Raw genomic sequence first — 13,015 nt, forward strand, 5'->3', positions numbered from 1 at the left:
TGGTGCTCCGGTACCACTTGCCGTGCGGTAGCAGAGAAAACAGTCTCTGCCTCCACCTTTCCTCTGACACCGCCTATTATATACGCCCTGGATGGTAGGAAGCTTGGCCCCAGTGATGTACTTGGCCATACTCACTACCCTCTGTAGCACCTTACAGTCAGATGCTGAGCAGTTGCCATACCAGGCGGTGAAGCAACCGGTCAGGATGCTCTCGATGGTGCAGCTGTAGAACTTTTTGAGGATCTGGGGACCCATGCCAAATCTTTTCATTTTCCTGAGGGGGAAAAGGTGTTGTCGTGCCCTCTTCATGACTGTCTTTGTGTGCTTGGACCATGATAGTTTGTTGGTGATGTGGACACCAAGGAACTTGAAGCTCTCAACCTGCTCCACTACAGCCCCGTCTGTGTTAATGGGGGCCTGTTCGGCCCACCTTTTCCTGTAGTCTGATCAGCTCCTTTGTCTTGCTCACATTGAGGGAAAGGTCATTGTCCTGGCACCACACTGCCAGGTCTCTGACCTCCTCCCTATTGGCTGTCTCATCATTTTCGGTGATCAGGCCTACCACTGTTGTGTCATCAGAAAACTTAATGATTGTGTTGGAGTTGTGAACAGGGAGTACAAGAGGGGACTATGTACACACCCCCAAAGGGCCCCAGTATTGAGGATCAGCGTTGCAGACGTGTTGGTGCCTACCCTTACCAGCTGGGGGCGCCCCATCAGGAAGTCCAGGATCCAGATGCAGAGGGAGGTGTTTAGTCCCATGGTCCTTAGCTTAGTGATGAGCTTTGTGGGCACTATGGTGTTGAACCTTGAGCTGTAGTCAATGAACAGCATTCTTACTTACATAGGTGTTCCCTTTGTCCAGGTGGGAAAGGGCAGTGTGGAGTGCAACTGAGATTGCATCATCTGTGGATCTGTTGGGGCGGTATGTGAATTGGAGTAGGTCCAGGGTATCCGGGAGGATGCTGTTGATATGAGCCATGACCAGCCTTTCCAAGCACTTCATGGCTACCAATGTGAGTGCTACGGGGCGGTAATCATTTAGGCAGGTTACCTTCGCTTCCTTGGGCACAGGGACTATGGGTGGTCTGCTTGAAACATGTAGGTATTACAGACTCGGTCAGGGAGAGGTTGAAAATGTCAGTGAAGACACTTGTCAGTTGGTCCGCGCATGCTTTGAGTTCACGTCCTGGTAATCAGTCTGGCCCTGTGGCTTTGTGAATGTTAACCTGTTTAAAGTTCGTGCTCACATTGGCTACCGAGAGCGTTATCACACAGTCGTCCAAAACAGCTGGTGCTCTCATGCATGCTCCAGTGTTGCTTATCTCGAAGCGAGCATAAAAGACATTTAGCTCGTCTGGTAGGCTCACGTCACAAGGCAGCTTGGGTCTGGGTTTCCCTTTGTAGTCCGTAATAGTTTTCAAGCTCGGCCACATCTGCCGAGCATCCTAGCCGGTGTAGTAGGATTCAATCTTAATCCTGAATTGACGCTGTGCTTGTTTGATGGTTCGTATGAGGGCATAGCGCGATTAGTGTCCCGCTCCTTGAAATTGGCAGCTCTAGTCTTTAGCTCAATGCGGATGTTGCCTGTAATCCATGGCTTCTGGTTGGGATATGTACGTAAAATCACTGAGGACGGCGTCATCGATGCACTTATTGATGAAGCTGATGGCTGAGGTGGTATACTCCTCAATGCCATTGGATGAATCCAGGAAAATATTATAGTCTGTGCTAGGAAAACAGTCCTTAGCATCCGTGTCATCTGACCACTTCGGTATTGAGCGAGTCACTTGAGGTTCCTGCTTTAGTTTTTGCTTGTAAGCAGGAATCAGGACCAAATGGGGGACGGGGAGAGCTTTGTATGCATCTCTGTGTGTGGAGAAAAGGTGGTCTAGAGTTTTTTTCCGCTCATGTGACATGCTAGTAGGAATGAGGTAAAACGGATTTAAGTTTGCCTGCATTAAAGTCCCCGGCCACTAGGAGCACCGCTTATGGATGAGCATTCTATTGTTTAATTATGGCCTTATAGAGTTGATCTTAATCTCTGTCCAACAATGTCACCAAGTTTCTCAACCCACAGAACCCCCATAAATGCTCTGTGGCACAATCCCAATACAACACACTAGGTTCATTCTCTGATCCTAATTCTATGTTTGGATGGACAACATGTCAGTTCTTACTGCAAAATAATTGTTTGGTTGAAGTGGTCATAATTATCATATATATCTATGGAAGGGGCTGAGGCCTACGAGCCTCCTAGGTTTTGTATTGAAGTCAATGTATCCAGAGGAGGACGGAAGCTAACCTTGACTAGAATACAATATATACAAACAAAGTGGGTAAAACAGTTTGTAAACATTATCAAAGTGACCAGTGTTCAATGACTATGTATATAGGGCTGCAGTCTCCAAGGTACAGGGTAGAGTACCGGGTGGTAGCTGGCTAGTAACAGTGGCTAAGTTCAGGGCAGGGTACTGGGTGGAGGCCAGCTAGTGGTGACAATTTAAAAGTCTGATGGCCTGGAGATAGAAGCTGTTTTTTAGTCTCTCTGTCCCAGCTTTGATGCACCTCTACTGTCTCCGCCTTCTAGATTGTAGCGGGGGGAGCAGGCCATGGCTCGTGTCGCTGAGGTCCTTGATGATCTTATATAAGGCCAAACTTGCCTTGAGGCCACAGGTACTGTATGTGATGTCGTAGTCAGATGCGCTTCCAAAGTAACCACAGAACAGGGAATCCAAAGCCCAAATAGTGTAAAAACAAACATTTATTTTCCATTTCATAGGCTATATTCCATCGATGAACAAAGTCAAAGCGATCAGATTTAAACTGTAAACGAAAGATAGACTCGTAGGAGATGTCTTAGTTGGAAGTTGTAGTGTAGCGGTCAATAAAATGGGAAGGTACCGCCAATACCTGAGGCCTAGTAGACCCATACTGCAAAAAAACTAAATAGGTAAAAGGAAGGGGAACATGGGAAAAAAGGGGTGTGTCCAGGAAAGGCTCTATAATGCTTTTAAGTACCCGTGATAATCATAATAGAAACACATGAGTTCTACAACCATTCTCCATAATTCATAATAAAATATTTATACTTATACTTATTCAATAATATATTTTTTATAAATTGAGCAAAACAATAACTATAGCACAAATAAAGAAAAGGAGAATTTGGCTCCAACAATCTTCTTGGCCTACCTTTGACACCGGGTGCTGTAGCTGTCTTGGAGGACCATCGGTGTGCCCCCGGTGATGCATTGGGCTGACTGCACCGCCTGCAACCGCAGGGCTCTCCAGAGGCCGTACCAGGCGGTGATACAGTCTGACAGGATGCTCTCAATGGTGCATCTGTAGAAGTTTGTGAGGATCTTAGCGATCTCAGCCTCCTGAGGTTGAAGAGCCGCTGTAAGCGCCTTCTTCACCACATTGTCTTCACACTCTCCACTACGACCGCGTCAATGTGGACGTGGGGCGTACTCCCTCTGCTGTCTCCTGAAGTCCACGGTCAGCTTCTTCATTTAGTTGACATTGAGGGAGAGATATTTTCCTGTCACCACTCCGCCAAGGCTCTCACCTCCTCCCTGTAGGCTGTCTCATCGTTGTTGGTAATCAGGTCTACCACTGTTGCGTCATCTGATGATTGAGTTGGAGACGTACGTGGCCACGTAGTCATGGGTGAACAGGGAGTGTAGGAGGAGGCCCAGCATGCACCCTTGTGAGGATCAGCCTACTTTCAACACCTGGGGTCAGCCAGTCAGGAAGTCCAGGACCCAGTTACACAGGGTGGGGTTCAGACCTAGGGCCCAGAGCTTAGTGATGATCTTGGAGGGCAATATGGTGTTGAGGGCTGAGCTGTAGTTGATACACAGCATTCTTACATTGGTATTCTTCTTGTCCAGATGGGATAGGGCAGTGTGCAGTGTGATGGCGAATGTGTCATCCATGGATCTGTTGGGATGGTATGCAAATTGTAGTGGGTCTAGGGTGCCGGGTAAGGTGGAGGTGATATGATCCTTAACTAGCCTTTCAAAGAACTTCATGATGACAGAAGTGAGTGCTAGTTTAGTAACCTTCGCTTTCTTGGGTACAGGAACAATGGTGGACATCTTGAAGCAATTGGGACAGCAGACTGGGATAAGGAGAGATTGAACGGGTCTGCACATGCTCTGAGAACACGGCTTGGGATGTCGTCTGGGCCGGCAGCCTTGCGAGGGTTTCCTACTCGCGTTGGCCACGGAGAACGAGAGCTCACAGTCCTCATGAGTGGTGGTGACCTGCATCGTCGGCCAGGGGAGCACAGTACACACATAAACACAGGCTGTCTGACTAACCCCTTTACTACTCAAACAAACATGTACACAGTGTTGTGTTCATTGTGTGTTTGTTCAGAGATGAAAACAACATTGGAAAAAGTATGGTGGGTACATAAGAGGCTGAAAAACAAACACAAGTGGGGTAGGAATTTGATGTCTTATAAAACTTGTGTACTAGAGTGATTTCAGTCTTTATTGTATAATCATTTATTGCATTTATATAGTGCCTTTCCTCCTACAGTAGGTGCTAAAAGTGCTTTACATAGTAAGGTGGCAAACTTACCTCTTCCATGACCAATGTGTAACAGCCACTTAGGGGGATGCATGGAAACCATTTTGCTTAAGAACACTCTCCCCACATCAGCTGTCATGGTGGAGAAATGAGGTGTGATATATGCCAATTTGGAATCAGGGGGATGATTTGGTAGTCATGATTGAAAGGGACCAGATTGGGAATTTGGCTAGGAAACCAAGGTTTAGAACATTACTCTTACGATAAGTGCCATGAGATTTTTTTAAAACCACAGGACACCCTTATAACATCTCATCTGAAAGATGACACCCTAGGCAGGGCAATATCCCCTTCACTATCCTGGGATCTCCTTAGACTAGAGGGAAGCATCATCTGCCAGCAGCATCTGGTCTCCCATCCAGGGACTGACCAGGACCAACCCTGCTTAGCTTTAGAGGCAGGCCAGCTGTAGGATGCAGGGTGGTATGGAAAGGATAGTCTTAAAGATTAGTTGGAGCTCATAGATGTCTCTCTCTTTCACTCTAGGTCGTTTGGTGTGGTACTGTGGGAGATGCTAACAGGAGAGGTGCCGTATAAAGACGTGGACTCCTCGGCCATCATCTGGGGAGTGGGCAACAACAGCTTGAACCTGCCCGTCCCAGAGAGCTGCCCAGATGGATTCAAAATACTGCTGCGACAGTGCTGGTGAGATAGAGGAATGGGAGAGAGGAAGGGAGGGGGAAAGGGGTGGGAGGTAGAGAAATGGAGAGATGGATGAAGGGAGGGAGTCGTGGAGGAAAGGCCATAAACATGCCTGTAACTGAGGAGGAGATAAACAAGAGCTACAAGAGTAGCTTTCATGAAAAAAAAACGTTTTAAGTTAAGTGGTAGGCCACACAAGCTCACAGAACGGGACCGTCGAGTGCTGAAACACGTAGCACATAGACATCTGTCCTCGGTTGCAACACTCACTACCGAGTTCCAAACTGCCTGTGGAAGCAACGTCAGCACAATACCTGTTCGTCGGGAGCTTCATGAAATGGGTTTATATGGCAGAGCAGCCGCACACAAGCCTAAGATCACCATGCACAAGGCCAAGTGGAGTGGAGTGGTGTAAAACTCATTGGACACTGGAGCAGTGGAAACGTGTTCTCTGGAGTGATGAAACACGCCATCTGGCAGTCCGGCGAATCTGGGTTTGGTGGATTCCAGGAGAACGCTACCTTCGCCAATGCAAAGTGCCAACTGTAAAGTTTGGTGGAGGAAAAATAATGGCCTGGGGCTGTTTTTCATGGTTCGGGCTAGGCCCCTTAGTTCCAGTAATGGAAAATCTTAACACTACAGCATGCAATGACATTCTAGATGATTCTGAGCTTCCAACTTTTTGGCAACAGTTTGGGGAAGGCCCTTTCCTGTTTAAGCATGACAATGCCCTTGTGCACCAAGCGAGGTCCATATAGAAATGGTTTGTCGAGATTGGTGTGGAAGAACTTGGCGCCTGCACGGAGCCCTGACCTTGGGATGAATTGGAACGCCAACTGCGAGCCAGGCCTAATCACCCAACATCAGTGCCCAACCTCACAAATGCTCTTGTGGCTGAATGCAAGTCCCTGCAGCAATGTTTCAACATCTAGTGGAAAGCCTTCCCAGAAGAGTGGAGGCTGTTATAGCAGCAAAGGGGGGACCAACTCCATATTAAATGCCCATCATTTTGGAATGAGATGTTCGACGAGCAGGTGTTCACATACTTCCTTTGGTCTTTTAGTTGTCAATCTAGCTCTTTTTGCCCACAGCGGTTCAACTCTACGATTGAAATCCTGATGTAGAGGCACCTCTATGTCTTTGGTCTCCAACAGGTCAATCGCAAGCTACCTGCACACACATCTAATTCTGAAAGGGAAAGCATACCTGTGAGATGGGTGGTAGTAGTTGTTATACAGTACCCAAGACAAATCTGTGAGTAATTTGACCATTGGAAAAAAAGCTACTGGGCAAATACTGCAATGCGGGTTGGATTGAATTGAGCCCCTAATCTTCATTTTTCACAGTGACGATAGCACTTTTCTTCCCAAAACAATACAGAGTCCACAATAAATAAATAACTGCATGGGGAATTTGAACTGGCAAGTGGCAATTAATGTCAGGAACTTGGCATATTACCACGGTGAGATAACTATCCAGAGCCATATTTGCTTGCGATGCACACCATTTTATTATCAGAGCATGCCAGTGGACTTCTGGTAAGTATGCTAGTGAGAAATTGTTGGGGTCAGGTATAACTACATTTACCCACCCCCAAAATTAGTATTTATGAGCAATTCTCCCCACCCACAACTTCTCACCTGAATGCGTTTTTATTTTTTTGAAGGGGTTGGACAAAGGCTGAAATTGGGGTTGAGAGTTACCCTTTAAAAGGTAGAAGTAGACATGTTCTAATGTTGTTTTTTTCTGCTCCCAGGAGCTGTAAGCCCAGGAACAGACCTTCTTTCCGTCAGATCCTCCTACATCTGGATATCGCTTCAGCTGACCTGCTGTCTACCCCACAGGAGACATACTTCAAATCTCAGGTAAAGTAGAGCCCAGCAGAGTACAGCTCTCTAACCCTAACCCCACAAGAGACGTACTTACAATATCAGGTACATAAATAAATGAAACACTAGAATGGACATTGGCATGCCGGCAACATTACTACAGGACGGCCATTTAGAAATTAAACTTTCATGGTACAGTTCAGTAATTTTGAATTTTGTCCACAAATGTACCCACATTTCTATTATATGTAAATAGTTTATGATTAGTGAATTCCATAATATAATTATTTTGTTAGACACTTCTCCCTATTAGCTGAAATTGTATTTTTTCAAAGCCATTTGAGCTGTCGTGACAGCTGTTAAAGGCAAGTGCTGCTAGGCAACCCCCTGAACTTGCCCAGAGAGGCCCTGGCTAAAGCCAGTGTGAAAGACTTGCTAGCAAACTTTTGTGCCTTCGGAAAGTATTCAGGACCTATTGACTTGTTCCACATTTTGTTACCACCTTACTCTAAAATGGATAAACATTTTGAAATCCCCAGCAATCTACACAATATACCCCATAATGACAAAGCGAAAACAGGTTTTTAGACATTTTTGCAAATGTAAAAATAAAAAAGGCACACACCTGTCTATATATGGTCCCACAGTTGACAGTGCATCTCAGAGAAAAAAACATGAAGTCGAAGGAATTGTCTGTAGAGCTACAAGACAGGATTGTGTCGAGGCACAGATGTGTCTGCAGCATTGAAGGTCCCCAAGAACACAGTGGCCTCCATCATTCTTAAATGGATTTGGAACCACTAAGACTCTTCCTAGAGCTGGCCGCCCAGCCAAACGGAGCAATCGGGGGAGAAGGGCCTATGTCAGGGAGGTGACCAAGAACCCAATGGTCACTCTGACAGAGCTCCAGAGTTCCTCTGTCGAGATGGGAGAGCCTTCCAGAAGTATGGCCATCTCTGCAGCTTTCCACCAATCAGGCCTTTATGGTGGAGTGGGCAGATTGAAGCCACTCCTCAGGAAAAGGCACATGACAGCCTGCTTGGAGTTTGCCAAAAGGTACCTAAAGGACTCTCAGAAACACAATTCTCTGGTTTGATAAACCAAGATTGAACTTTTTGGGCTGAATGCCAAATGTCTCGTCTGGAGGAAACCTGGCACCATCCCTATGGTGAAGCATGGTGGTGGCAGCATCATGCTGTGGGGATGTTTTTCAGCGTCAGGGCCTGGGAGACTAGTCAGGATCGGGGAAAAGATGAACGGAGCAAATTGTAGAGATCCTAAATGAAAATCTGCTCCAGAGCGCTTAGAACCTCAGACTGGGGCGAAGTTTCACCTTCCAACAGGACAACGACCCTAAGCACACAGCCAAACCAACGCAGGAGTGGCTTCGGGACAAGTCTCTGAATGTCCTTGAGTGGCTCAGCCAGAGCCTGGACTTGAACTCGATCGAACATCTCTGGAGAGACCTGAAAATAGCTGTGCAGCAACACTCCCCGTCCAACCTGACAGAGCTTGAAAGGATCTGAATACTTATGTAAATGTGATAAAAAAAAAGATTTGTATAAATTAGCAAACATTTCTAAAAGACTGTTTTTGCTTTGTCGTTATGGGTTATTGTGTGTAAATTGATGAAAACAAACTATTTAATCGATTTTAGATTAAGGCTGCAACCTAACAAAATGTGGAACAAGTCAATGGGTCTGAATATTTTCCGAAGGCACTTAATAATTATTAAGTCTACCCCTTCCTTTTTCGAACATTCTGTTAAAAAATCGCGCAACTTTTCAGCGTCCTGCTACTCATGCCAGGAATATAGTATATGCATATGATTAGTATGTGTGGATAGAAAACACTCTGAAGTTTCTAAAACTGGTTAAATCACGGCTGTGACTATAACAGATCGTGTGTTTCATTGAAAAAGGCAAGAAAAACTGCTCTCTGAAAGCTAAAAATAATTTCCATAAGTCACTTTCATGGGTTGTTAACCTGTTGCGACGACCAAACCCGGATCCGGGATTCTATTTATAGACCTAAGCTCATTACCATAACGCAACGTTAACTATTCATGAAAATCGCAAATGAAATGAAATAAATATGCTAGCTCTCAAGCTTAGCCTTTTGTTAACAACACTGTCATCTCAGATTTTCAAAATATGCTTTTCAACCATAGGAAAACAATCATTTGTGTAACAGTAGCTAGCTAGCGTAGCATTTAGCGTTAGCATTAGCGTTAGCATTAGCGTTAGCATTTAGCAGGCAACTATCACAAAAACAAGTAAAGCCTTCAAATAAAATAACTTACCTTTGAAGAACTTCTGATGTTTTCAATGAGGAGACTCTCAGTTAGATAGCAGATGCTCCGTTTTTCCAAAAAGATTCTTTGTGTATTAGAAATAGCTCCGTTTTGTACATCACATTTGGCTACCAAAAAAAAAAAAAAAAAAAAAAAAAAACGAAAATTCAGCCCTCAAAACGCAAACTTTTTTCCAAATTAACTCCATAATATCGACTGAAACATGGCAAACGTGGTTTAGAATCAATCCTCAAGGTGTTTTTCCACATATCTCTTCAATGATATATCCTTCGTGGAAGCCTGGTTTCTCCTTGCTCTCAAATGGAAAAATAATTGCACCTGGCTTTACGCTCCAATTTCGACGCAGGGACACCAGGCGGACACTTGGAAAATGTAGTCTCTTATGGTCAATCTTCCAATGATATGCCTACAAATACGTCACAATGCTGCTAACACTTTGGGGGAACGACAGAAAGTGTAGGCTCATTCCTTGCGCAATCACAGCCATATAAGGAGACAATGGAAAACAGAGCTTCAGAAATTCTGCTCATTTCCTGGTTGATGCATCATCTTGGTTTCGCCTGTAGAATGAGTTCTGGGGCACTTACAGACAATATCTTTGCAGATTCTGAAACTTCAGAGTGTTTTCTTTCAAAAACTGTCAAGAATATGCATAGTCGAGCATCTTTTCGTGACAAAATATTGCGCTTAAAACGGGAACGTTTTTTATCCAAAAATGAAATAGCGCCCCTAGAGATCAAAGAGGTTAAAAGGGCACAAAATTAATTATGGATCTGCATGCAATTCATACAGATTCCACACGATGTCGCCATTGTCGTCATTTTCAATTGAGTTTTTTCTTGGAAAATCCAACTAACTGGATTCCGTTTCTTCCGGTCTCCACCAGGATGTTTTGAATGTGCACATTGGCAGCCATTGATTTGCAGACGAGGAGCTATTGAATATACATCGCCCTGTAATCATTTTGATAGATTATAAACGTTTACTAATACCTAAAGTTGGATTACAAAAGTATTTCGAAGTGTTTTGTGAAAGTTTATCGTCGACTTTTTTAATTTTAAAAAATGACGCAGCGTTTAAAAACAATGTTTTTTTCTGAATGACACAGCTTCCATAGAAAGCTATTTTGGGTATATATGGACCGATTTAAACGAAAAAAAGACCCAATAGTGATGTTTATGGGGCATATAGGAGTGCCAAGAAAGAAGCTCGTCAAAGGTAATGAATGTTTTATATTTTATTTCTGCGTTTTGTGTAGCGCCGGCTACGCTATATCTTTGTTTACATCGCATTCAGGCATTTTGGGGTGTTGCATGCTATCAGATAATAGCTTCTCATGCTTTCGCCGAAAAGCATTTTAAAAATCTGACTTGTTGGCTAGGTTCACAACGAGTGTAGCTTTGAATTCAATACCCTGCATGTGAATTTTGAGAAAGGTTTGAGTTTTAACGAGTACATTTAGCATTTAGCGTAGCGCATTTGCATTTCCAGGTGTCTACTTGAGACATCTGCGTCTCAAGTAGGAGCAAGAAGTTAACTAAATAAATACTGCACTCTGACCAACAAAACTTACAGTGAGGCAAAAAAGTATTTAGTCAGCCACCATTGTGCAAGTTCTCCCACTTAAAAAGATGAGAGAGACCTGTAATTTTCATCATAGGTACACTTCAACGATGACCTTGAAATGCTTCTTACGAAGCCACTCTTTCGTTGCCCGGGCGGTGTGTTTGGGATCATTGTCATGCTGAAAGACCCAGCCATCTTCAATGCCCTTGCTGATGAAAGGAGGTTTTCACTCAAAATCTCACAATACATGGCCCCATTCACTCTTTCCTTTACACGGATCAGTCGTCCTGGTCCCTTTGCAGAAAAACACCCCCAAAGCATGATGTTTCCACCCCCACGCTTCACAGTAGGTATGGTGTTCTTTGGATGCAACTCAGCACTCTTTGTCCTCCAAACACGACGAGTTGAGTTTTTACCAAAAAGTTATATTTTGGTTTCATCTGACCATATGATATTCTCCCAATCTTCTTCTGGATCATCCAAATGCTCTCTAGCAAACTTCAGACTGGCCTGGACATGTACTGGCTTAAGCAGGGGGACACGTCTAGCATTGCAGTATTTGAGTCCCTGGCGGCGTAGTGTGTTACTGATGGTAGGCTTTGTTACTTTGGTCCCAGCTCTCTGCAGGTCATTCACTATGTCCCCCCGTGTGGTTCTGGGTTTTTTGCTCACCGTTCTTGTGATCATTTTGATCCCACGGGGTGAGATCTTGCGTGGAGCCCCAGATCGAGGGAGATTATCAGTTGTCTTGTATGTCTTCCATTTCCTAATAATTGCTCCCACAGTTGATTTCTTCAAACCAAGCTGCTTACCTATTGCAGATTCAGTCTTCCCAGCCTGGTGCAGGTCTACAATTTTGTTTCTGATGTCCTTTGACAGCTCTTTGGTCTTGGCCATAGTGGAGTTTGGAGTGTGACTGTTTAAAGTTGTGGACAGGTGTCTTTTATACTGATAACAAGTTCAAACAGGTGCCATTAATACAGGTAACGAGTGGAGGACAGAGGAGCCTCTTAAAGAAGAAGTTACAGGTCCGTGAGAGCCAGAAATCTTGCTTGTTTGTAGGTGACCAAACACTTATTTTCCACCATAATTTGCAAATAAATTCATTAAAAATCCTACAATGTGATTTTTCTGGATTTTTCTTTCTCATTTTGTCTGTCATAGTTGAAGTGTACCTATGATGAAAATTACAGGCCTCTATCATCTTTTTAAGTGGGAGAACTTGCACAATTGGTGGCTGACTAAATACTTTTTTGCCCCACTGTAATTTCTAGATTCATGTAGTTGTATTGGCAAGTAATTCAAGTTCTGAAATAACTTTTTAATTCTTTAAAAACGCCCATGCGAGTAGAAATCCAATTTTTAGAGTTGAAAGACAATGGCCAGAGCTTACCCATGATGTTGCACGATTTACATCAATAAGTCACCCTTTTAGTCAACGTATGATATATTTGGACAAATCCGAACTGCCCATTTATTGCAAATCCAATTCAATGTTGTGTTTTCCTATGAGATGAAGTACAAATCATTTTTTGCCTACGTTTTGCTTCAGGGCTGGGTTTTATTTAAATGTTACCACCCACAAGCATGGCCTGAATTTTTAAAACATTAATTAGAAACACATTCAAAGTTATTCCTCTTCACGACTGAGCCAAACATCCTTTCGACGTCCACTTGCTATTGCTGCTGTTTTAAACAGCTATTTTGCACTCTGTATCTATATATCAATCTGTCTATTTGTCTAAATCCATTTGTTTGTTTGTAGTTTTGTCCAAGTTTATCTGTCTCACTTCTGTATCTCCTTGTCTTTTTGTAGCTTTATACGTTTGTCTGTCTGTCCAATTGTGCAATGCCCCGCAGCTACGGTGCGTGCAGGGTTGCTGGTTGAAACATCAAAGACTGGAGTTTGTATGAGTTGCCCTCTCCATCCTCATGTTTACTGCCAGTGGATGACTTTCCTCAGCTTTGAAGAGTCGTAAAGAAACTGTACGTGTGTCAGTCTGCAATGTGTATATTGTTGATGATTAGTTACAGGAGAAACGAGACCAAGATGAGACTCTGA

The 13,015-nt window shown here is 44.0% G+C and overlaps 1 protein-coding gene across 1 annotated transcript in view; it reads left to right on the top strand.

Annotated features, from left to right (window-relative positions):
* The window catches only part of LOC139414196 (mitogen-activated protein kinase kinase kinase 12-like), an 80,471-nt gene that overhangs the window by 41,298 nt on the left and 26,158 nt on the right, over positions 1-13,015 (top strand). The window contains exons 6-7 of the mRNA XM_071162083.1: positions 5,089-5,247; positions 7,001-7,109. Of these exons, the coding sequence (XP_071018184.1) occupies positions 5,089-5,247; positions 7,001-7,109 (268 nt within the window). The remainder of the gene's footprint in view (positions 1-5,088; positions 5,248-7,000; positions 7,110-13,015) is intronic.

This window comes from Oncorhynchus clarkii, chromosome 7 (assembly GCF_045791955.1).
Source record: "Oncorhynchus clarkii lewisi isolate Uvic-CL-2024 chromosome 7, UVic_Ocla_1.0, whole genome shotgun sequence".
Taxonomy (NCBI): Eukaryota; Metazoa; Chordata; class Actinopteri; order Salmoniformes; family Salmonidae; genus Oncorhynchus; species Oncorhynchus clarkii.